The 27,365-nt window shown below is 31.0% G+C and overlaps 2 protein-coding genes across 11 annotated transcripts in view; both read left to right on the top strand.

Moving 5' to 3' along the window:
• The window catches only part of LOC128176035 (mitogen-activated protein kinase kinase kinase kinase 3-like), a 28,998-nt gene extending 23,988 nt beyond the window's left edge, over positions 1–5,010 (top strand). For all 9 annotated transcript variants that reach the window (XM_052842045.1, XM_052842042.1, XM_052842043.1 and 6 more), the window contains one exon: positions 2,153–5,010. In XM_052842045.1, the coding sequence (XP_052698005.1) occupies positions 2,153–2,240 (88 nt within the window). In that variant the 3' untranslated portion in view covers positions 2,241–5,010. The remainder of the gene's footprint in view (positions 1–2,152) is intronic.
• A 2,870-nt stretch (positions 5,011–7,880) lies between these two features.
• LOC128176045 (cyclin-dependent kinase-like 1) lies at positions 7,881–25,819 on the top strand. Of its 2 annotated transcripts, XM_052842057.1 has the most exons (10): positions 7,881–8,718; positions 13,281–13,402; positions 14,335–14,407; positions 15,048–15,138; positions 15,436–15,636; positions 15,882–15,964; positions 17,280–17,336; positions 17,602–17,760; positions 19,948–19,965; positions 21,981–25,819. In XM_052842057.1, the coding sequence occupies exons 1-10, from the start codon at positions 8,551–8,553 to the stop codon at positions 22,098–22,100; spliced, it is 1,092 nt and encodes a 363-aa protein (XP_052698017.1). In that variant the 5' UTR covers positions 7,881–8,550; the 3' UTR covers positions 22,101–25,819. The 2 variants fall into 2 exon arrangements, with proteins under 2 accessions (XP_052698017.1, XP_052698018.1); XM_052842058.1 differs by lacking the exon at positions 19,948–19,965 and having other exon boundaries at positions 7,888–8,718.
• The last annotated feature ends 1,546 nt before the right edge of the window (positions 25,820–27,365 follow it).

Genomic DNA, 27,365 nt, shown 5'->3' with positions numbered 1-27,365 from the left:
CTTATCAGGAAATTTCCCCAGAGACCATATTCTTCTTCTCGGTTTGATGTCAGCCGAGGTGTCTCATTCCTGAAGATGCGTTGACAATGTTGCCATGGCAATGTGAGAAAAACAGCTGTTCATCAAGGTCACCTGAGTGTTTGCTTTCTCAGGTGGCCTCATCAAATTTTTATCATATGCATTCTCTTTTGGTCATTTACCTTCCGAAAGAGTAGTGGCAGAGTGTAATTTATAGGCATCCTATTCCTGAATATTTTGGTCCAGCTGTGGTTGTGATGGATTGGGCTATCAAAATTTCTGATTGTTATGAGGAAATATGATCCTCACTTCCACCCCTAAAAGATAAACAAATATCGCAGCAGACAACAGTATTTGTTAAAGCTCCTGTTTTTCAGCCGCTTTAAATATTGATGAAATCTAATTGACTGATGTATTTACGGATTGCCATGGCAATTTCATGACAATACCATAGGTTTATTGTCAAAACAGCAAGAAATCATCTCTTTTTTTTTTTAATTTTGATGATATTGATGAAATCTTATTGACAGATGTATTTACGGATTGCCGTGGCAATTTCATGACAATACCATAGTTTTTTTGTCAAAGCAGCAAGAAATCATCTTTTTATTTTTATTTTGACTACATCCCTGAACTGATACTTAATTGTGCTTGGAGCCAAGTGAAGAAGTAATGCATATCAACAATGACTCACATTTTTTCTTCCTTCAAAGGTTACAGTTGCATGAGAAAAAGAATCACTGACAGGTTTTAATGTCTATTCCTCCCTGTAGAAAACTTCTCATTTCATTTTTCTCAAAATTGAAAGGAAGTCCCACAAAAAATTTAGACATGAATTGCACTTTTGTATTTTTTGGATGGTCGTTAAAAAACACAAAAGCTCAATTGATTGAGCTTTGAATATTAAACTATCATAAATTGTCAAGGTCTCTTGCATAGTTTATAAATTCATGTAATTTCAAGTTATCAAAAACATTTATAGTAAATGTATATCATGGGTAGGGCTTAAAAATTGGTTATTTTTCAGACATGAGTACAAAATATTGATTTTTTGGATGCAATTTTTATGACTTTTTAATATGCTAGGATTCTTGGGTTTTTTTTAAAGAGAAATTTTATAATTAAAAAACCAATAAGATGGAAGCTACCATCCAAGATCAATGAAATTTTTAATATAACATCTTACATGTATTTAAAGCATGTTAAATTAAACATTAATACAGATATATGATTCCCTTTTGTTTTTGCCCCTTTCACGCTTGTTGTCAGCTGACAAATATTAGACTGGGTGAATTCTAATGTCTCATATTAATTTTCTGTAAACACAACTTCCTCTAGGCGAATTCAAAACGGGGCCAGCTAGACCATTAGAAAGTGAGGAAGGGTGAAAGAAAACGGGGCAAAAATAACTCTGTATTGTATCTATAAATTATTCACTTATTTTATAATTTATTGGAAAATGTATCAACAAGCTGGCAAACAAATAACATGTCTCATTACCTTATGTTAGTATAAGCTACGGATGTCAAATATTCAACATTTTATTTCAAACCAAAATAATTCATCGTGTGTAATCTTTCTCTTTCACCTTCCTCCTCAATTTGTTGCAAAAATTTTTGTGATCGCATATTTTTTATGTTTGGGATGATGCCACAAATTTTAGCAACAAATTTTAAATTGCCAACAAATTCTGCTGTACAGCAAATGATTACATTAAGGAGGCTCAAAAAATTACCCATCAGATATAGCTACCAAAAACTTTCAGATTTGCTTTGTTTACCTATGAACTATTACAGTAAAACACGCTTATAACAAAGTTCCAGGGACGGTTGATTTTACTTCGTTATAAGCGCAATTCTTATATCTGTCAAGTTTACAACATGTAATAAAGTCTCGGAGAATGGAAATCACTGCGCTGTAAGTGTCAATTCATTATAAGCGTGTTGACAATAACTGTGTTTTACTGTATTTAGAAGAGATAAAGTCCATAAATTGTACATTTTTAAATTTGGGTATTTTACTATATTTTTATATAGAGCTCTATTTTAAAGGAGATCAATACAGTCAATTAATGGCCAAACCCTCTTAAAATTGAATCAAAATGTGCTAATTAAAAATAAATATTTTTTTGCAGGGTTATTTTGTTAGAAAGTCGGCCCTCGGATAGCCCCAGTGTCGAGTCCAACCTGTACGTTTTAGCCGGACATGAAAACAACTTCTGATTTCTTAGGACGTTTGTTGCCATGATGGAGATCCCTGCTGATTCAGAAAATTTCTATTCTGGATAAAGAGTACAGCCTCCAAATTAACAACTTTTGTTCAGAACACACGGAAAATCAAACTTCTGAATGAACCTAGCTCATTTTAATTCCTACTTCGTAAAAGTTCAGAAGTTGCTCACGATACCATCAGGGTATATACTAGACATTTTTTGTGATTATAATGCCAAGCTTTTTAATTTTTTGAATCTGAACCAGTCTTTAAACTGTGCTACAAAGTCTTTGAGACCTTTTTTATGTCACAAATTGACAAATACATGCATCTTGTGCTACATGTACTTGGGGTGTGCATGTACGAGTTGCGGTATATTGTGTAACATGCAAAAATACATATTACATAATCATACACCAATAGTTAACCTTGCAATTCTGAAACCATGAATACTTTTAGAAATCATTACATAAACCAGTTAAATGTAATTAAATGTCTACAATTTTATTATATTATGTCATGGTGGACACATTGCAATTATTGTTCCAGTGAATGGATTATCTACTGTGATCTTTTCCTTATGTTTGTGCTTTTACTGTAAATTGTTTTGTTTTGGTTTTTTTTTTTTGTTTTTCTAAACATAAACTGTGAAAATATTAACAGAAACATAATACATATTTGATTAGCTGATTTCTCCCAGCAAAATATTATTTTTTGTCAATAATAATTTAGAATGATATCATGTTAAAAATAAACTGTGAAAAAATTAACAGAAACATTTTTGATTACCGGTAGCTGATTTTTTCAAGTGAAATATTATTTTTTGTCAATATTAATTTAGAATGATGTCATGTAAGAGAGAGAGAATACCATTTTTTTAAGGGTTATGTTGAGAAAAAACATACAGCAAATAGTGCCATTTTAAAAATTACTGCATGAAATAAACATGTCCCTTTTTTCCGCTGGGATGATTAAGAAAGCAATTGAATTTATAATGAATTATCTACAACGTTTATCTTTGAATTAACGACCATGTCATGTAGTAGCGGAACACAGTTTATGATTTGTAGATGATATCGTGTAGATTTACAAATTTCAGTGCCCACAGTATTAGAAAAACTAACCATTGTAAGCTTCCATATTCGAAATCCATATTATCAAGTAATGGCGTTCATGATTTCTTTACTGGCTTTTTAAAGATTTTCAACCAAAAACTCACTTTTAGTGCTGTGTGCATATAGTCAGCTTCGTATTCTCTATCTCCTCAGTTTTAGCCTTTAAAAAGGGCTATTTTTGATGCCATATATTTACATTAATTGAAAATTAAGGAAATTTATTAATGATGAACAGTTAATGAAACATTGCAAAGGCTGAAAAATGGATGGTAGTTGACACCATTAGGCTGTTCTCGTGAGCATGTGTTTTTTTTTCCTAAAAAAAAACATGACTGAGATTTTAATTTGAAATGACTGGGCATTAGCCAATATGAATGATGTAATGTAGTTTGTACTCAAAAAGTTGTACCGGTAGCTTATACCTGTATATATATTAAACATGAAATTTGTAAGCATACATGAATTTGTAAATACCTGGATAATTTAAATTTTTGTATATATATACTGTGCATATAGTTCAATATGCAATATATTTTAATACGCCTTGCATATATTTTGGTTTTTTTCTTAAAGAAGAAAAAATAAATTTGCAACTTGTAAGCTTTGATGTAGTTGTTTAAAGTTAAGATTATGCCATTGACACAACTGTGAACTGAAACGTACATAACATGTAAGTATTGTAACTTCGGATTTTTGGATTTGTTATATACCATGACTATGATATATATATGATATACATTGGATTACCAACAAATGATGACGTTACATTCCTCTGTTACGAGAAAATGTAATCCATGATCATGCTAAAATACAAAAAATGTAATCCATGATCACGCAGGAATATGACAAATGTAATCCATGATTACGCAAGAATGAAATCGTCAGAATGTTTGGGCTGAATCTTTGATTTAGATATCAAATTTTTTTTTTATTCTTTATCTCTGTTAATGACATTAATATTAAAAGTATCTCTCAATTTTTGTTTTGCACTTTTCTGGGAAAGGGTATGTTTATATTTTTTTTTTTGGGGGGGGGGGGTGTTGTATTTTTAAGGAGACTGACAAGAATTAAAAATCAAAAGGTTTACAAATTTTGTTGTAGAAAGTCAAATTTTTTTTTTGGATACAAATGTACTGCTAATACACGTGTACTCTGATTTACTGGTACTCGTTGAATGTGTTTTCTGCCTTTAATACTTTTCCAATATGATATAAAGCCATAATACTGTAATTTTATAGAGTGCATTGCATTGCAGATGTGCTAGAATGATGAAGCATAATTTGAGCCTGGCCAATGCTGATATCATTGTCAATGTTTTATTTTGGTCCTCTGGTTTTTCCACCAGAGTTTAGTAGGACGTTGATTGGGAAAATTTTTACCGCAATTCTTCATACACTGTAGATAAGTTGACAAGAAAAAAAACCCCTTACTGCTTCTTGCTTGCCCCCAGATTTTTCTTTCTTTTTTGTTTTCAGTTTATAATCGTTCCATAACAAGTGTGCAAGATTTGTGATATGATAAACGGTCTCAAAAATGTATACTATTATATGACTTTACTTGATGAAGAATTCATGTTGTAAATGTGGGCTGTTGTACAAATTGTTTTGTACCTGCAAAGAAAAACATTTTGATGCAGCCTGATCGTCAAATAAAATCAATACCAATATTTTCTTCTCATTTTTTGTATCTTCTGGGTTTTTTACAGTGTATTTTATTGGAATACATATTTATGGTTACATTGAAATTAATGTTAAAACGGGCTTGGCCCCTGTGGGTAAATCAAGTTAAAACGTTCTTACCTCATCATGGCTATTTCAAAGTTAGGATTATTAAATTGAAATTCAATTAAGAAATTGTGAACCATATTCTGTGTAAATTGAACATTTGAGCTTAACTAAAACAAAGATAAAACAGACTTATAGATCACTGCTATGTAATGCATGTATCTTGGTATTGGTAAATTCCATGAAATGAACAAGTGTACGTGACTTAATCAACAACAACAAAAAAGGATCTTAAAAAAATTAGAGAAACGCATGTCTGAGGATTTTATTTGAGCGCTTCTTTTAATATTATTGAAGGTCAAATTACTGTTTATCTGTTAAAAATATAATGAACAAAAATGAAATCAAAATGGCAAATCATACTCAAGGATAGAGATAAGCGTGCAAACACATCTAGGAGTTAAACATGGAAAACAGGAAATTTAATGCCAATAAATGAACATGGCAGATCAAAGAAATCTTGGGACCCCAAACAGAATTAACGAAATAATTAAACCAACTGAAAGTCAAATTGATTATTCCATTCAGTAGATTTCTCTGTAAAGCATAATAGACTGCAGAAATTTTTACATGCTAATTTAATGCTCATTTCTAGATTTGAATGCATGAGCATATTAACTGGCTTTGCTGCAATTTATTAAACGATCGAAATTGATGTACATGTTTAGAGTAATTTAGAATTACCGCAAATGATTACGATGGGGGAGGGGGAGGGGGTTAGCTTCTCGAGAGATAATCGTATATTTTGAAATTAATTTCTTTTCATACAATGAAATGCTGACTTTTCGTGTCAAAACATTCTCTCTCCTTGCCTTTATAATATCGAACTGCTTAATAGCAACGCATTACGAAGTAAGCAATTTTCGCCCAGAAAATATTGCACTCAGTATTTAAGCATTTCAATTAAAAATCAAACTGTATCATGAGTACAAATGAATTTCGAAATGCATGGACATTAAAAATTTATACAGATAAAGACACAAGCACTTAACCCCCTCCCCCTTGAAAAAAAATCGCAGTTACCAATTTTAAATGTTTTTTTTAGTGTATAAGCACATACGCTAGGGGCCTACATATAATATCATAATTCATGTTCATGTATTATATATTTTTCATCATCAAAAATATATAACGGCATCCCTACCAAATAATACCTTTTATCATCACATGTATATTAGGGGTATGTTTTTGTATTATGAGAACGCATTCGATTGCCCTTTTCTGGTGCAATGAAATATGCAAAAAATATACCTGCATACAGAAAGGGGGATGCTATAGGTACTTCTTTGCATGTGGGTGAAGATACGGACCCTGGGGTCTAACCCAGCTCCAGATCAAATGCAGAATACATACATGATTTAATGCCTGCATTTCAAATCCATTTACAAAGATAGCCGAAACTGAATTTTGCCACGACGAAAATAGAGGATTTTTAACATATGGCTTTGTTGTAATGCACAAAAAACTGATAATCCTATATATTTTATCGATTCTGAAAAATTTTGCCTTTGGGAAAACAAATAATATACTGATTTAAACGATCTGATGGATTCTGCATATATGTGTGTGTGTGTGTGCCTAGCTTTAGACATGTGGACATATTATCGATAATCTCAAAGAATATTACTCAAAATAATATTTATTAAAAAAAATGCATCAACCACGATTGATTACGCGTCGTTCCTCGTGACTACAGGCGCGGATACACGACAGTGGAGACAGTTCCTACATGTAGCAGATATTGAGGACTTTGTTTATGAGACAATGGAGAGAGGATCGAAGAGTTATCAACAGTGGGGTTTCGACGATGAAAAACATGAAGGGCTTCTTGTAAAATAATCCCACAAAATTACGTATCATAATTTAGGCACTAAGCATCGATTTTTTGAAAGGAATAACAGGTCTACCCGAAAGTCTTGACAAGCAAAAAGAAAAAGAAAACCACCTCCTCACAAATTGCCAATATTTTAAAATGTTGCGAATGCATGGCTGGGTCGGTAAGCCGACCTCTTTAAAATTTGTTGAAATACATAAAGTGTCCGTTATTGTTTTGAAATGGAAAAATGTGAGGGAAGTCCTTGTTTTGTTTTGTATTTTTTTTTTATAAATATTCTTTAAGAAAATGGAAGTAATCACTTTCATTTATTAAACTCCTCATTTTAATTTGTAAAATTCTTTAAATTAATTTGAAAAAAAAAGAAAAAAAAAGAAGCAACCAAAAACGAAATATTGAATGACAGCTAGATAGCCCCCATCCCAAAAGAAAATATTTTCTCTCTTTAGGCCTATGCATGAATGAAAATTTACATAATTTAGTAACATATATTTATGTTACAAATAGCAGCTTATATCATTAGTTTTGAAAAGAGTCTGCAAATAAAAAAACCCCCCAAGATAAAAAAAAAAATGAATTGGCCCAATTAGGCCAATTATATGTGTGCGTGATATACATGTGCTCAAGTTATGCATCCTACTTCACAACCCCTTTATATAGCTGGCTGTAGCAATTTAAAATTAAAAGCATTAAATAAGGCCTAATATGACCTGAAATGGATTTTCTTTATAGTGTTTATTTTATAAATATTTCTTGGTAAAGTTAGATCGTTTATACAACGTATTACAGTATATCGAAACAAAGAGTGGAACTGCCCCCCCCCCCCCCCTCTCTCTCTCTCATTTTTTTTTAGTTTGCATCACGTGATTTAGTAGTCATGGTCATAACCTTTGAACCAAAACAATGGCGTATTACTTTCGCGCACCTTGTAAAATAGTTCTTCCGTGAGTTGACATTTTAAATTTTATTAGTGTAATTTTTTAGACAAGACAAAACAATTCATTGAAGTCTTTATTCAAATTCATATTGGAAGTAACTTTTACGCATCCAGCCTGTCTGTTAATTTAGTTTGTCCTTATTGCGGACGAATGTGTAAATAGTGCTTGTGAGAATCCATTATGGCGACGGACTTAGAAATTCATTATGGCCGAAGAAAAACTTACAGAATACGAACGAGCAAATGACATTCTCTACAGAAAATATGTAAAACGTCAAGCGATTATGTTGATATAACAGAATCCAGTAATCGCATCTTCCAAGCAACGCATCAAATGGTGTAATTGGGTAACGAAAATATTGTGTGTTACGGTTAACGTTCATTGTTTGTGCTTCAGGTAGCAACACGATATGCTGTTTGAAATGGCAGCAGACAATATTAGGTAGCTGCTTTAATTGTAGTACATCTAGTCTGGTGAAGATTAGCAGCTGTATTTTGCCAAAGTCCGGTGCAGTGTATCACTAACTTCGTTAGAAGCTGTTATACGTACCCAAGGCCATATTATATAGTTCTTCTCTAGTCAAAACATATAGTGTTCCGAGCCAAAAATCACTTATCTTTTATGCATAGATAAACAATTCCATTATCAATATGGAGAAATATGAGAAAATTAGCAAAATTGGAGAAGGCTCTTATGGTGTGGTGTTTAAGTGCCGGAACAGAGAGACTGGGACACTTGTTGCTATCAAAAAGTTTGTGGAGTCAGAAGAAGATCCACTGATAAAGAAGATAGCCATGCGAGAAATCCGAATGTTAAAGGTTTGTATTTAATATGCACAGAATCAAATGCAACATATTTCTACTAAAATGTTTGACATGTAAGTGTACATGGTTCTAAGCATGACTTTATATATAGTCAGATGTTAATATTATGCAATAATGCATGCAACCTATTATACATAGCAGACAATGAATGGTGTAAAGAATGTATTACCATCAGTACCAGCATATTGATCATGCCTGACTTTTTTATCTGATGAGCTACTGTCAGTCAATCATTCTATTACAACATCTGTTTCATGTACATGTAATGCAAAATTCATTTTTTGTGTGTTCACATACCCTGATAAGCATAAGTTTATTAAGTAATTTAAAGTAACTGTGCAATTTTATTGAATTTTGCTAAAACACAGAAGTAATTATTAAGAATTGTTGGGATATAGTATAAGAAACCTCAGAGAAATCTACCTCAGATTGATAAAATAAAAATCTTTTTTATACCTCTAAACTTAAACAAAATTCAAGATAAACGAAATGTTCATTTTATTGTCACAGAGTTATCTCGAATACTAGCAAGCTCTTATAACATTTTAGCAGTATGTCATGCGAGAGATTTTGATTACCTGAAACCATATTTCATTTTCACTGACTTTATCTTTGTATTAATTGTTGAGGCTGTAAGGCATTTATTTCTGATTTTGTATAGAAATCCAAATTAAATAGTTAAGACACTCCAAGAAATTGTTGTAAAAAAAATAAGACAAAGTTAGGCCTAAAAAAAAAAAGTTGTGTGTTTCGGGTAACCTGACCTAACCTACAAAAATGGCCCAATCCTACCATTTTTAGATGCCTGATTTTATCTGATTGTGAATTTTATCTTATTTCCAATAAAAAATACGTTTTTAAATATGAAACAAACAAACATTCTTAGGATTCAGGCAAAAAAAATATGATAAAATAAAACAAAATCCCTACCTACCTAACCTAATTTTTTCATCAGTGTTACCCTAAACACACTATTTTTTTGTTTAGGCCTTACTATGGGAATTTAGACATTTTAAAACAGTTCTAAGTAATTGATATAATTGGACTAAAAATGGATGCATGTTGACTGAGATTTACTTATATATACTGCATATATAAGCAAGAAGAAATGCAGGAAAGTTAAAAAAAATGATACACTGTATATATGAAAGTCTTGTTTAACTCCTGGCTTACTAAGATCCAATTTTAAGAAAACCCCTGAAAAAACCAGTGTGATAACTTCTTGTAATTTCTAAGTTGGTCAGGTTGGTTCTTTTTTCTCCATTATTACCGGTATAACTTACTCCAATTGTAAAGATGTAAAGTATATGTACAAACATTTGGTTACCATTTCATGCGTCCAAGATCGAATTGACAGTCTCCGAGTACAACACTGTTGATAAAGTTCTTATATAGAGACATTTAAAAAGACATACAAGTAGTTTTGACTGTGGAGTACTAAGCACTTTTAAGAGAAAGAGACGAGTGATAAAAATAATCTCCGATAACACTTTGTTAAGTATCATTACATTCCAATAAATTGACTATGTCCCCCATGAAACTTTTAGTAGCACGTATAGATGAAAAGAAATGGTCGTAAATGGATTGCCAAGAGATACCCTATCCACAAGCATTTGAAAGCCTTTAACAGCCCTATTTGTTTTTATGGCCCCATAATTGCTTCCTGTTAGAGGCTGGGTGCAATTTATGTATATTTTTGTCCATTTTATGACATCATAATCCAAGCACCGATGAGAGGTTCATTTCTCTGCTTTGTTGTGGTATGTTTTACTGTGTCCATAAATGATAAATGAAATGATTATAATAAACCTTGCATTCATTTTACAGAACTTAATTTAATGAAAAAGAGGTGGTGGTCCTAGAATTCGATGAAGCTATACAGTCATTTTATTTTTTCAACAGGAGAGGGGTTAATTAACTTTTTTTTCTATTTTAATCTATTATTTTCTTGCCTTATACGATGTGTCCTGCATTTTAGGATTTCCTTTGCCAGCACAGAATATTGTGATAGATGTTAAAATTATTTTTTAGGGTATTATGATTTCTACTTAATTTGTGTTGTTTTTAACAAAATACTGGTAAATATATTGCTCTTTCAGTACATAAATTATTCTCCACAGACATTAATGATTTATTAGAAAGAGTTCAAACTTAATACATGTACTAAGTTATCGATAAAACAAAATGAAAGAATTAAACAAGTGTGGGTAAAGTTTCAAAGTGCTAAAAGTATAACATTATTTAAGTGCCTCAAAAGATCTGAGTGTTTAATTCAGATCTAATGATTTCATATATCAAAAAATAGAATATTTTGATAGTTATATATGATTTTGTTTGCTCAACCTGTATTACTCTTACAATCGTCTATATTTTTCTGTCATCATTAAAGAGAAACCCTCTCCCTCCCCATATCTTCATAGTTTGTTTTATCATTATAGATTTTGAAGTTCTCATGTTTTTGTGGGGCAGAGTTTATTCAAATGTTAGAGTATGCCACATATTAAAGCTCATTCTTTTGAAGTTTGGTTGGGCAAAGTAGAGGTTGGAGAGTATCTCTACGTAATTACCCCAATAAATCACAAAAGTTAGCGGCCATGCATGACTTTTCGCAAACTTTGATGCATGTTTCGATTACGTTGTTTAAGTCAGATAATTTTCAAATCTTTTTTTCTTGACACATTTTTACAAAGAAATCAATTTGTCACTTAGCACTTGAGTGAGTTAACTGGTATTACACCCCATTTACAAGCTTTTATAAGATCTTTGATAAGATGAAACATTTACTTTAAAAGAGCTTTTTTTTTTTGGAAAAAAAAAAAAATTTGTGTTCTCTTGTTTGTAACTCTGCATGAGATGGACTCATTTGAATCTGCCTGGAATAATTGCATTTGCATGTTTATGCAAATTAATGTGTTAAAGCTTGTACAATCGAACAGTTAATGCAGATGAAAAATTTCTACTTATTTAACTGCTCCATACAATAAACATGGAAAATATCTATACCTTTAATTGTGCATTATGGATTAAAGCATTTCAATGGACAAAATTAGTTAATTCACTTAATGTACTTTAAAACAAGCACAGATTGCATCAAAATTGCTTAGGCTTGTGCAACTGTTAATCATATTGAATATGGCATATTATACAGCTAGGGTTCAAATGAACTGATATTCTTGCAAGTTTATTAATAATTGATGGACATGTATATGGTAAATTGATCAATTTTAGCTAAGGGGACATGTCACCTTGGCAATCCATATTTCCTGACCTGTATTTATCCCTTGTATACATATACACCTGGGGTTTCTTTAGTACTTAGTGCAATAAGTACAAATTTCTATTAGTTTGATTAATTTTATCTTTGATGTGCTGCAATTCATTGATATTTGCACTTTGCGTGGTCTTTTGCTATAATTAATTTATATTCGATTTCTTTACTAGAATTAATTTATCATGTACCAGGTAGCTAATTTCAATTTTAGAAAGAACATAATATTTTATGACTGTTCATTCATCATCCAAAACCCCTGCTGAAGGGTATAGTTTGACAATCAGCATACTGGGCCAAATTGTCTTGCATCATGGTACAATTTGACATATTAATTTCACAAGCCCTGCATCATCAATATACCTTACTCAGAAAATTAATGATGATTACAAATTTATTCTTAAGTCAATTAGTTGATTGAAGTTGTCTATGGAAATTTTTATTATCACTTTAGTGGTTATTATTAGTATTGATTTATAGATGTGTATAATTATATTGCTAATGAATAATAATTATAACAATGAATTCATCGCAGAACCCCTCATTTATTATTAACTGTTTAATTTCAGAACAGACGTGTACATGCATATTTACAAGTAGTACTGTAAACATATTACATTTGACTGTGTATTCTATTTAGCGCTTATAATATAAATATTGAAATATAAGCTACCAGGTATATTTGGGCGAGGGTAAAAAAAAACATGACAGAGCTAGGGCAAGGCTTGTTGAACCCTCTTCATGTATTTGACCCAAGCCCAAAGCCCAAATATGGTTAATATTTCAAGACAGTTATTTGTATTTTGTTTATCCTGCAACATAACATCCCATTTTACACCTCATATGAGCCTTTTTTTAACAAAACCTTAACACCATTGCATAAAAAAAGCAAGAAAAATGACATTGCAGTGCATTTGAACGTGGATAAATACACAAGGCTATATTGGGACGCTGACTGAATATAGCTTTGGTTTATTGGATTACCTTTATCTGGTCTATGTAATGGGTAGTTGCAGGATAAAATATTTTACTGTATTTATCATGTGGCAGTATAAGATTATTTGGATGGTGTATCTAATAAAGATTTGACAAAATAATGGTATTAGGAGTGATTATTTCTTTTCTTTATTATTACTTTTACTTGATGCATTGAATACAGATATTAGCTATAGCTACATGTACATGAGTTTGCCACTATGAACAAGTTATAAAGATTGACAGATGTGCCATTGGATGATAAAGTTGCAAACAAATTCTGATATAATCATGATATTTCATAACTTTGCAGCAACTGAAGCATCCAAATTTGGTCAACTTAATAGAAGTGTTCAGAAGAAAGAAACGACTCCATCTGGTGTTTGAATATGTGGATCATACGGTGCTAAATGAACTAGACAGGCACCCCCGAGGGTAAGAGAGAGAGAGAGAGAAAGAGAGAGAGAGATTAACTTCCTGGAAGAAGAAACAGAAATATTTTACTTTGCATGTTTCCTGACTTGATAAAGCTTTATTGAGCATATTTGTAAAATAACAGTACCTGAAATTCTATATTTTGATGAAAATGTTTTTGAAAGTAAAGATAAAGAGTACATTATTATCAATATTGAGCATGACTTGACACTTTTAAAATGTAAAATAATTGAGAAAATAAATCTCAGAGTTTGGAATGTATATACACTGTTTTTGCCTCAACTGAACTTGCAGATACTCTGTCGAATTTAGAAAATTAAATATTCATCTTGAATTGTTGCATGAACACTCTCATTGAATGATTCGGTGTTATATATGCTTTTATTATCACCAAGAGCGCAGTTAAAGTGCACTGGATATGTCCGTTTTTCAAAATTATGAATCGCAGGCAGTATGGCTCATTGCCTGTTTGAAAAGTATACCACCAGAAAGAGTTTATGGGTTATATTTTTATTGGTTACTTTATATTCATGAGATTTAAGTACCAATACACTTGAATTCTGTAATTGTTATGTGTCCTATTGATGATTCATTTTTCATTTGACTTTGACTTTTACGATAATTTTTTTCTTCATGGTCTGATAAGTTTCTCGAATATCAATTTTTTTTCATGATCTAATAAGTTTCTTGAATATCAGTTATTATTCACTGCAGAGAATTGTTAAAAAATCAATTCAAAATGTGTTCATGTGTTAAAATGTTACATCATTGTTACAGTAGTGTAAACTTGTAATAATTATATTTTCTTTATAACTTTTACTTGATATGCTATGTAGCTCAAATTTGACACAAAAATTGCTGTTAGCTTTAAACAAGTCATACTCTTGTACTTAAAATATGGAAAATAAATAATTCTTGTTTCTTTTTTACAGTGTGCCTGAACCCCTCGTCAAGAGAATTATTTATCAAACACTGCTCGCAGTTAATTTTTGTCATCAGCACAATGTAAGTCTTGTTTAGGATTTATGATCAAATTTCTCCTTTTAGGGTTCATGTATTAAGAGGGGATGCATAATGAACAACACTCTGTTATAGTCATTTTTACCTGAGTATATTTATTATGAATTAAACGCAAGGTTATTTTGGTAAGGTGAAGGGGCTGCACTTTTTAATACTTTGTATCCAGCTTTGATTTAAGAAGGTGTAGCCATGATAGGTAACAAAGTTAACTCTAGAGACCCTCAAAGAGCTATAGTGTAACATATTGATCTCTGAACAAGGCCATTTGAATGATGTCAAGTTCATTTGCATTATGCATTTCGTACATACAATTCGGTCAATGAACATGAGGAAGGCAAATTAATATGTGTTTATAGAAGGGGAGAAATTAGTGAAATCATGCCTTTAATTCCTTTTGCATGGCAAGGGAGGGAAACTTGTACAAAATACTTGTAATGGTAATGGTACAACCCATTTTACCCTCCCCCCCCAAAAAAAAGAAAAAAAAAAGGGAGATGAATTTTTATTTCAAAATACTACTAGTAGTCATTTTCTAGCATTTTCATTATTATTCATATAATAAAGTGGATGCTAAATGAGTTGAGTATGTCAGTCTTACTGAAACTTTTCGATGTTTTTTCTCCAGTGTATACACAGAGATGTCAAACCTGAGAATATCCTTATAACACGGCAGGGACAGGTCAAGCTCTGTGACTTCGGCTTTGCCAGAGTTTTAAGTAAGTATTAGAATTTTATAAAAGATGTTAGATGTAGAAAATTGAAGTCATGTCTTGATATGTCTCCAAAATAACTTTATTTTCATTTGATCAGAATTAGGAAGTAAGGTAACATAGTTGGTGAATTCATTAATATGGATTATAATGACATATTGTTTAATATCATTAATCAAAGAAAAAACTCCAAATTGTAAAATTCCTTTATTTTACATGTACTTTACTATGTGGACCATTCATAAATGATAAAAAATGATGGTGAGCCGATAGAATAATGCTTCATCTTCTTGCCTCTTGTAGCTGGGCCAGGCGATGAATACACAGACTATGTAGCCACGCGCTGGTACCGAGCCCCGGAGCTGTTGGTGGGCGACACATGCTACGGCCCGCCGGTAGATATCTGGGCAATCGGCTGTGTGTTTGCGGAACTCCTGACGGGTCAGGCACTGTGGCCGGGGAAGTCTGACGTAGATCAGCTGTACCTAATCAAGAGAACGCTAGGTACATATCAGTAGGAGTAGAACGTAAAAAATTTTAAGCTCATTGTTTCATTTACATTATTAGTATTGTAGTGTGTCAATCAACTCTTGGAAAGTGTAATGATGGAATGGGATTTTTTTTTATAAATGAGCTTGAAAAATTTTCATAAGTATCTAGCACCCTATATACATTGTGTATGTATAAGTTGGGTTTTTTTCTGTATGTTGATTTGAATGACAACAAGTTTTCTTTATTTTTTCTCTCAGGAGACTTGCTACCTCGTCATGAGGAGATTTTCTCCAATAACACATTCTTCAAGGGAATGACAATTCCAGAGCCAGACAGAATGGTGAGAGAGAGAGAGAGAGAGAGAGAGAGAGAGAGAGAGAGAGAGAGAGAGAGAGAGAGAGAGAGAGAGAGAGAGAGAGAGAGAAATCTTGCTTAGGTGTTTATTGTAGAAGAGTAAACTTTTCAATTTGTCATTTAAAGGAATCTATTAAATGCATTGTAGCAATCTGTAACTGCAAATTCCCTTCATGCATGGAACAAATATTTAACTAAATGTTTTAACTCAGACATTTGCACTTGAATTGAAAATGACTTTAAGGACTTAAAAACACAACCATGCACTATGCTAATGCTTGCAGATAGGGGGTGTCTTTGAATTTAAATGGAAAAGTAATGACATCTTGGTAAACAGTTAAAAAATTTAATGTCCTTAAAGTTTTATACCTTGCATCAGTTATGAGATTTATTTGACTGATAATTTCACATTAGGTATTGGCTTCTGCAGTTAACAAATCAAATAAAAATTAGGAATGAAATTGCCAAATAAAAAGTTTAAAATTGATCCAGGCACATGCAAATAACTTTAAATTGCAATGGAAAATGAATATCTGGTTTCTCTGTCAGATTTATGGGTTTAGGTGTGTACAAATGGAAAAAAAAATCATTTAATTCCTCTGTCAAAAGCAAACGTGAAATCCAACACCATTAAATGCACACACAAAGCTTTTATAGCAGGTTTGGACAAAGGTGGGTCTGCTGATCGAAGCAGACGTTTCAGGTGAATTAAAATTAAAAAAAACCCAAAAATCACATGTACTGTTAATGTGGTACCAGGATACCACAAAAAAGAGTCAAGTGGGGAATGGTATGCAAATATTATTACAAGTCTGTTGTTATGGTTGCAACACACAATAAATCCCCTCCAAGAGAGCAACTGTATGCTTTTGCCAAGTGTTTTGCAAACAAGGAAAGGGGAGATTTTGGTTAATTTTCACTTGAAAGTTCTGACTTCTGTCTTTTTTTTTGTAGATAAAATGATGTTAATCATATGTAAAATTGCATGGCTTTGCAGTTTTGTTTGTATGTGTAACTTTCAACGATAAAGAAACATCCGTTGTTTAAACCATTCTATTTTTTTTTTTGGGGGGGGGGGGGGTAAATAAATTGAAAACCAGGTAGTATCCCACAGTATTTGAAGTATCCCACGGTTTAAATTTACAGTTGACAATAAAAAGAAATTTAAAAATCCTCTTAGTTAATACTTAAATTTTCATATGATGAAAAGATATTACATGTATTATCAAATGATTAAACTTCAGTAAGATAAAGACTTAACTGTGATGAATGTGTTCAATTTTTGAATGCCCTATTTTTAGGAACCTCTGGATGAGAAATTCCCTAACATTACCCCAGCAGCCATGAGCTTTATGCAGGTATGTAGCAAATCATATACAATGCAAAATAACCTTAATAAAATACTGTCATTAACTGCATTAAAATTATTAATCATAAAAAGTATCAATTAAAAAAAATGAGAGAGGAAAAAAAATCCAATGTCAGATTTTGATATATGTAATGTACATATATTATGATAATTAAAAAGGCTAAAGATTAAATGTTTTATTATAACTTGCTATATAAATATAGGTGAATTTTTCATGGACAAGTCTGAATTCTTTCATATGTTTGTCATTGCAGGGGTGTTTAACAATGGACCCGGCGCAGCGGTTAAGCTGTACAACCTTACTGCAGCATCCGTACATGGACCAAAACAAAGAAATCTACGATTCACCGAATCGCAAAGACAAACCCGAGAGAAACAAAAATAAGTCGGTTTCTCGAGCCAGTAATCACTATGTAAGTTTTCCTGTCATCAAGAACTAGATATGTATACGCTACACTGTAATATTGTCTACCCATAATCCAGAACTTGTAGATTTTATATGTGTAGTAGGATTTATAGAAGCTAGATGGAGAAAGGAAAGGAAATGTTGTGTGGTAGCGATAGCAAGCTTACTAGCATGTGATTTGCCACAAATGGTTTTAGTTATCAATATTTATTCTTGTGATTTTTTTGGGGTGTTTGTGATATACGTATATATCTACATATATATAATTTTGTGAAATATGTTCAAACTTTTTTTTGTTTGGAATGGTTTTGTAGCTTATATATTTTGTGATTAAATGTTATTTGTTTTTGATAGGTCTTTTTTGAAAGAGATCAGTTTGTAGAAGTTATAAATCTATATATGCTTTTTATCCAAAAAAGAAGAAAGACCTACCTCAAGATCCCTTATTGTAACTGATTTGAAGGATGACTTTCGGAACTTTTTTCTCTTGTGTAGATTATTTTTCAAAGTTTATATATATATTAAACTTGAAGATGTTATCTAATGCAGGCAAACATGCATATTTCTTGCATGCTTGTTTGCAAAAGTTTTCAAACTGAATAATCTAACATGACAAATTTTTGTTTGACAATGTTAAATAACATAAACTATATATATTTTTCAATTGAAGAAAAAAAAGGAAGTGGAAAGAAAATGTTTAATGAAATTTTATTTTTTGTAAATCTTGAGAAATGAAGTGTATTAGCAGAATTGTACCGACTGGTATTACATGTTTAAAGGACATGCTTCTGTCGGTGAAGAATACTCGAGAGAAGTTCACTTCTAAGGTGAAGACGAAGATTGTGATGTTCCGTTTGGTTGTAAAATTCACACGTTATTTCACTCAATGTCTTTACCTAATTCCCCTTCATTTTGGTGTCTGTTGGAAGTTTCTCTCTTCTGTTAAGAATTCGTTTTTTCTGTCTCTCTCCCTTTTTTTTAATGGAATTTTTTCTCTCTGTCTTCATTTCATCTGGAGGAATAATTTGGTTATAGGAAGAGAAAAAATGGAGTCGAGCCTTTGTGGTAAATTTGCACATCTTTGATTTCCTGCAGTCAAATTTAAACAAAAATCAAAAGTTTTGAAAGATTGAAAAATAAAACCTTACCGTTACCACTAGTCATACCCTCCATGTGTTTTTCTCTCTATCTCTCAGTGCAAAAAACTGCGGATCCAGCAAAATAAATCGCAATAATTTGTGTTTTAACCTGATGAGTATTAAAAAAAATAAGAGGCCTGGATCTGCAGTAGTTCTTTGATTTCAAAATCATGAGGACACAGTTTTTTCACCATTTTGTGTGTTTGGTTGCATCACTTTCAAGAAAGTCATCCTTCCAGTGTATTAATTAACAATCACTGAGCTGTACTACAGTAAAAACTGCTTGTAAGGAAGCTCATTCAGAACACCGGGGTTTTGAAGTCTTTTTAAATGTCAATACATGTATTGATTCTCTCCATGGTCAAAAAGTTGAATGTTGAACCAGGAAAACTTATCAACTTCCTAGTAATAAAGATTTTCTTTATATAGTTCCTTATAAGCTGGTTTTACTGTATGATTTTTATAAATAAGCAAGTTTTTGTGACAGAAGGGTGGGTAGGGTTAAAAAATCAAGTGGAAGAAGGATAGGAGTGGATAGTTCATATCCAATATAGATTTATATATTCTGATATGCTTGTGATATCAAGTTACATGTAGTAGAGGGTGTCATATATTGTTGCAAAGCATACGTAGTGTGCTGAACGTGAACTTATTAAGACAGCATTGTACACAGTTTGCTGAAAATTTTGTCCTGGTATGGACAAAATATAGAGAAGACAGCATAGCAGTAGAGATCTCATGATGTTATTGTTTGAAGTCGACAACATGACAGTAGAGTATATTGAGTAATAATGCTGTTATAGATTGAAGCAGGCAGCATGGCAATTGGCATACATCATGCTCTGGCTATGCTGCAAAAGGGCAATCAGCAAACTTATCATACTGGCTATGCTGTATAAGTGATCTTATGAAGTAACTTGTCAAGTAATAAATAATGCTGATTTAGTTTGATGTAGACAGCATGCAGCATATGCTGGTTATGCTGTATAAATGATATCTCCTAGTGAAGTAGCCTGATACACTTAAATTAACCGGCAGTAATATTCATTTATCAGCCCTCCCAGAGTGCAACAGTAAGTAACAGCTGGTACATGTATATCATGTATTTATATACACAGTGTGCAGAGGCCATGCCACACTCCAGTGTTTAAACATTCTCTCTGCTCTTCTCTCGATCTGCATTGTATCTGGGAGCATTCACCTCAGTAGACATAATGTTTTTAGCAATAAAATATGATTAAAAAAGGAATAGATGGAAAAAAAAATATCAATGCTTATAATTTTAAGAATTGAAAAATATATTATTGTTAAATCTGGTTTAGAAATTAAAATTACCGGTAGTCACAGGAAAATTAATAACATATCAAGCAGATATAGATTTTTCTTTTCTTTTTAAAAAAAGGGGGTGTTCAAGTTATTAATTAGAAATTAATTAGAAACTTAAGTCTTATATATAGTGCAAAGAATTTTCATATCTCTATTGAGGTTATTATTGAATACCATGACAAATAAAAATATTAATAATGAAGAATTATTGTCAGATCACCGATATGAAATTCATAAAAGAGTTATTATCTTTATAGCTAATTTAAAGTTTACTCTATTCATACATAAATGAAATTTTTGGGTATATTCATTTATGTCTTAATTTCTTATTAGAATATTTCAGAAAATTTATATTTTTAACTGGCTATTGAGTTGAATGCTTCCTAATTAATATTATATATATATATATATATATATATACATGTATGAATATGTTTGCTTTCATTCTATTTTGTATGAAGCCTCAAAATCCATAGTTAAACTTGATCACCATTTACTGGCATCCAAAAAAACCCCAAAAAACAAAAAACCTGAAAGAGTTACAATATGATTTGTGAATTTTTCACTAAGACTTCCCTTAATATATATAATTGTAAACAGGGTGCCTTCAGTTTACTTTCTTTTAGATAATCAGGCAAAAAATCCTAACCTGTTTATCATCCTTGTACATGCCTGTAAATTTTATAAGAAATTTTGTTGTACAGGCTGGGTTCAAATTATAGAGCATGAACCTTGGACTCCATTTCTGATATTTTCTATATATAGCATTACATATGTTTGAATTTCTGTTACAATTTCCTTTACCATTAGTAAGTTTCATGTCAATACTGAAAAAGATTTTTTACCTTTATCAAAGATAATGCAACTTCATTCTTTTCTTTTTTGTTATGATTATTAATGCATTTTTTATAATATAAAACGACACTAGCTGTCATATTGAATTTTTTTTTTTTGTGAAATGGGTTTTCAAAACAAGCATCATCATTGTTTTTGGATATTAATTACCTGAAAATATTCTTGTTTGATCTAATTAATGATGATATTTAAAATGAATAATATACTTTACCCTTGAGTCTTTAATTACCTATTACATAAGAATTTAAGTTGGTTATTTCTGCTAAGTATTGATTTCATAAGAAAATCTTTTTGGGTTTGTTTGAAATTGGCTTAACCCTATATCGGGCTACCTAGCTATAAGTTAGGTACAAAGTTATTACCTGTCACCTAACATTGGCTTTATTGTGTATCAGGCTACATGAGCTTGGTACCTATGCTGTCACCCAAATTGTGTAATGTTGAGTGACCAGTCACATTTTCAATGATTAACAACTCGATAATATGTGCACACTTTTCAGAGCACGTGTTGTTTGAATTGTAATTATATTTGTCTCGACACAATTGAAATCTCTCCTTTTTTTCAGCCTATAAACCCTTTTTAATATATATATATATATATATTCCTGGATGTCATAAATCATAAAATTCAATTTAATTTGAATTACAGTAATGATTCAAGGTTCAATATATGATCTTTTTCTGAGTATTTTTAAGTTGTGCAAGTTTAACATGTTATAGAGATCATACACCATGATATGTTTGCGTAGTACAGAATTCTAAAAAGATCAAAGTCTCTAGATAAAATAAATTGATCTATACTTTGACTAGCTATTTTGAAAATTGCGGAAGAAAGATTCATATTTCATGTACATGTACCAGTATTGGCTTTTGTTTCATTTTGCCGTTTTATTTTCTTCTTCTTCAGTACCATCCTCAGCTGCCACAGTTGACTGGGAATCCTGGTTTTAATATGTCTACCTCTCCCATACCAGCCCCCAAATTCAACAAGAAACATAAATACGACCACCACCTTCCCAACATCTGACTTTTCGGCCAAGGGGTTCTGCGTCATGACAACTAGACTGGAAAGAGGCTAGCCTAGCATGATGTTCACAATCCTGGAGGCCATTTACATCGGGAGCAATGGAACTTTTGTTTGTGGTGTTACAAGTCAAACTTTTTTTTTTATATATCAAGCACGTGTGTGAAGCTTATTCTATATATATATATAATTATTTTTTGTTCAGCCATTTATATTACAGCTTCGAAACAACCTCCTTCTTGACTTCATCAGAATGAAATCATTCTATAGAGAAATAAATCGGCCATGTTTTTTTTCTCTTTAAAGTCATATTTTGATTATCAAGTAGTTTTACAAATTACTCATATATTGATACCGGTACATAATGGTTTAGGGACTTTTGATAAGCTTTTTCTCAGTTTTCTGATATAATTTGTTATTCTAAATTTTATTTACAGCAAATTTATCATGACAATTTTTTTTCTTTACTCATGACATTTTGTTGATCTGTATTGATTATTATGCCCTGTCCCCAAAAACTTTAATTTTTTTTTTCTTTAATATTCGACCTATTGATGATTATTAGAGCTCATGCATTTAATTCTATGATTTTATTTCTGTGTAATAAACTAGTGCTTGCTTCAGCAGATGCTGTTTTTATATACAAAAATTATACAGTTAGATTCATATTTATTTAGTTTTAATGTATATCAGTGCTGTCTTGTATATGTACATAAAAGTTTGGATGAGAAATTGGTACAAATGGATCCATATGTGTACATATGCATCATGTGTATATGTAAAAAAAAAAAAGAAGTATTCCGGATTTTGTCTGTAGAAATTTACTTGTTGTAAATGATGAGATGTGTGTATGCAAGACTAGATATTTCTTGTAAAGAATTCAAACAGATATTTTGAGGATTAAAGAACATTTTTTCTAGAAATAGTTTAGAATCACTCTGAAGAGTGATACCATATAATAATGTAGATAATTAGAAGGATCAAAAATAAATACATGTATATATACTAAAACATCTATTCCAATCTGGTGAATGATTTTTTTTATTTCATAATTTTTTTTAATATTTAAGTAGCATTCATTTATTCATCTGATCCGATTTAAATCCATTCTGTCATCAAGGAGGTTGTTTTGATAAATTGCACCATGTAGCTAACAAATATTTTTTAGTGTGTTGATAATTTTGAAAATTTAGTGAACAAATGAATGTTCATGAGTAGACTTTTTTGTTATGTCAACTGAAGGTATATATATTCAATAGAATAGTAAAAAAAAGAGTGCTTTAAAGGAAAAGAATGTAATTTAACTTGATCTCTGCCTATTTAGATTTTATATTTAAAAGGATACGTTAGTTAAGAGTGAATGATATATTATTTGAATGAAGGCAGAAATTGCAGATTAATAACTTTTAATGAAAAGTCATTGATATTTTAGATTTTAACTATATGCAAGTAGTTCAGGTAATATGCTTTAAATATTCGTTATAAGATGCTAGAAATTTAACAATTTATTATGTAATTAGTAAAATATTATATATACTTATTTGTTAAAATTCAGATAAACTTTTGCAACAATCATTGAAAAAAAAATTCTTTTAAATTTTTTTAATAACTTTCAAAGAGTTGCAGAAGTTTAATATATATTAACATGATCAAAATTAATAGGTAGATTGTTATTTTTCCCTTCAAATTTTTTGTCTACATTTGATTATGATACAGTGAATAATTTAATGGTTGTTAAGAGTTACAATGACTGGAAATGGCAATTGAGGGAGTATAGGGATCTTTTTAAATTTTTTTTTTTTAAATTTTATTCTACCATTTTTATGTCAGAGCAAACTTCTCTATAAGCCATTTGTCTAAATGGTAAAAATAAATTAATATGAACTTTAGTAGTCTAATTATTATGTCCAGGAAAACAAATTTCAAGTTCAATTTGATATTAAAAGTTTAAAAGTATCATTATTGAGATACAATGGGAAGAGTTTATGGGGAAAAAAACCTCAACCCTATAAAAAATGTCCCAATATACCATATATAGGAATCCGGGTTTGATGTTTGTATAGTCTGCTCTCAACGCTTCATTTGTTCTTCAGCAGCTGACACCTTGCTTTATAGAGTGAAATTTTCAGGCACCTCTATTTTGTGTACTACTAACTCCTGTCCCCCCCTCCCCCCTTCACGGCACTAACCTCTCTCTCAGCCTTTTTTCTCTCTCCGTTGCTTCCGACGTTGCCTCCCCCAAAGAAAAAACAAAAAAAGTTTTCATTATTGCAACGACATGTCAATTATGGTGTAGGTGAAATATTTGTTTGAAGTTTTTCATTTTATAACCATATAACATTCCAAACTCCATTTACAGGTCTTGTTTTTATTATTATTATTATGATTATTAATTATTGTGTTTGGACTTCATCTGCCATTTTTTGATCATGTAAATAATATGCTTTGTGTAGAGAAAATATTAAGTATATATACTTGTTTATAACCTTCATGAATTTCAATGTTCTTTTTATTTTCTTGTGGGTACATGTAGAATTTTTCCATCTCATATGGCTAATGATGTAAATAAGTTGGAATTTTGGCATGTACTTTATATATACATGTATATATATATAACACAAGTACACAGTATACTCATGGATCATAACTGGTTGTATGGTGGTCGATCATTGCGATCTGAACAGCTTTAATACTTTTTCCCCTTAGTATATAATTATTATTCATGATTGTGAAATTCCGACTTTTTTTTTTCTCTTTTTTGAAAGCCCTTAAGAAACCTTACAAGGTTTCGTGTGTGGTTGAGTGGGAAATGTCCAAACCAAATACGAGTTTGAACATTTTTCTTTTGACATATAGAATACATGTTTCCAGAGTTTTAGACATTCCAAACCAGAGAGTGAAAGATAGACATAAGTAGTCTCAGGAAATTATTTTTTTTCTTGTTCATTTTAAATATGTGAACGGAAAATCATTTTGAAGGTGATGTAGTATCAGTTCTTTTGTTTTTCATATATTTTTTTTTTTCTTATGAACAAAATATGAAGGATCTGAGAAAGTTTATAATCTTTGTAGAATAATGAGTTATTATTAAGTGTAGAAATACTATTTGAGATGATTGTTGGTCAAAAATCAAATATGTGTATTTTATGTACTGATTATTTCTCATTTTTTTTTCTGTCATGCATTAATTATCAAAGTCTGTTAAGCTTATCTCTCAATTTTTATTTTAAAAGACATTGATCACATATTTTCTTGTACTCTTTTACAAAATATCTTGTAGATGTAGACATTTTCGAAAAAAAAATATCTTGTTTCTGCTTATTTTGATAGTAAGAAATAACTCTAATGGGATAAAAGAGGGTTCCAAAATTTTTGTTGTAAAGCTGAGAAAATAAAATATTATAATATAAAATTATACACGTAGAAAACAGTTAAATGTTTATTTTAAAAAAGGGAGACAACCATGTAACAGACAACACATGTGCTACATCTTTTGTTTTTTGTGTATTTTTTGGGGTTCTTGTCATATTGTGACTGTATTTTAGTCCAGTAGGCACCTGGTCTAGTTATAATAGTTTTATGGCCAAAGGTAGAAAGGGAATTTATTATTATCATTATATTTTCTGATATCAGTCTTTATATTTTTTTCAAATACGTAATAATAAATCTTTCATTTGAAATTGTTATTTGTATTTAGAAATTAAATGTTATCAGTACATTTGTCTGGAGATTTGTTTTTTTTTTTATTGTGTAATGAAAGGATGGAAGGACATGAATTGGGACACAAAGTTTAAAATCAACAATAAGATATTTGTGTTAAAAATACCTCGACAACTCAAACCATTTATTACCAGATGGAAACCAGTTTCTCTACAGTAGAAAAAGAATTTGAGAGTTGCCACATTATACTTGTAACACTGAAGTACTTCAATATATATGGCTGACATTGCTTTAACTCCGATCTACCTGCCTGTGCATGTACTATGATTTGAAAGTCAAAAAGAAAAAAAGTTGGTCATAACCTGAAACTTAGGTTGCAAATATATCAAGTTATTTGCATTTTATCAGTACCTGCAACAAACTATATGGAAGATAAATCTTATTATTCATGGAATTACTGTGGTTAAGAACCACAATTTCTGGTTGCTAATGAGTCATAACCTGGGCATTTTACTTATTTATACTTTGCTGAATGTAGAGGGGAAGACAAAATTTAGCTCACCTGAACCTAGGATATACAGAGTATGCAAAATAAGATTATGAAATCATATCCCATTATTGCAGATTAAACAGTTTCAAACTGCAATTCTTGGACCAAAAGGGGGGCCTATGGTATGATGCAAAATTCAGTAGGTACCGGTATATGACAAGGGACATTGGTAAAAACCTCCTAATAAGAACAGCATTTGTTATTTATTATGGAAGCATCATGATGTACTTTGATTTTAAATTGTTCATGCTGTGTTCCAAGGAAAAATACTTTCAAAATATGTTGAACCCCTGACTTTGAACCAACAACAGAGGGTTGCAAAAACTTTTACGGGGCATGGTCACGACTTTTGTCAAATTCTATTTTTCTGTGTGTATACTATTTATAGTACTTTAGGAATGCATCTTTAATGATCAAATGAGTTTTGAGAGTTCATCGTAGAGTTATAAGCAAGATAACAGAGATCACAATTCCTTGTCATGTAAACAAGGCTCGTGCCCTGTTTTTGTTTACATAGGTTCAATATACCAGTAAAATCTTTTTCAAGCTATTTGTCTATCTTTTTATTCAATTTAAGCATAGACAAACAGTTACTAACTTTTAACACAATCATTTTTAAGGCTAAAACAGGAATTTTCACCTCAACATTCAATTTGTAAACAAAAGCTTTGTTTACATAACAGAGACTTGTAAGCTCTGTAACTCGCTTATAACTCAACAAATGACACTAAAAGTTTGGTTACCTATTGAAAATGCCGTACAGAAGCATTGTGATCATTAGAACTAGAAAAAAAAAATTGACTGAAATCGGGAACATGCCTCTTCAATACATGTACATATAGGGAAATTATTTAAAATTTTGGTTCAGAACAGATCAGCATGCTACTGATGTTAAACTATGATGAAAGACTAAGATTCAAAATTGTTGAATATTTCTTTAAAATACAATCTATAATTTGTAAAATTATAATAAAAGCATCTTGATATATTGTAGATTAAATTTTTTTATATAACCCAGGATAAAAAATAGGGTGTCTTTAAGGATATTTTGGAAATAA

The sequence above is a fragment of the Crassostrea angulata genome, chromosome 3 (assembly GCF_025612915.1).
Source record: "Crassostrea angulata isolate pt1a10 chromosome 3, ASM2561291v2, whole genome shotgun sequence".
In the NCBI taxonomy this organism is placed as follows: domain Eukaryota; kingdom Metazoa; phylum Mollusca; class Bivalvia; order Ostreida; family Ostreidae; genus Magallana; species Magallana angulata.
The sequence above is the reverse complement of the archived record's forward strand: the minus strand, read 5'-3'. Positions and strand labels throughout refer to the sequence as shown.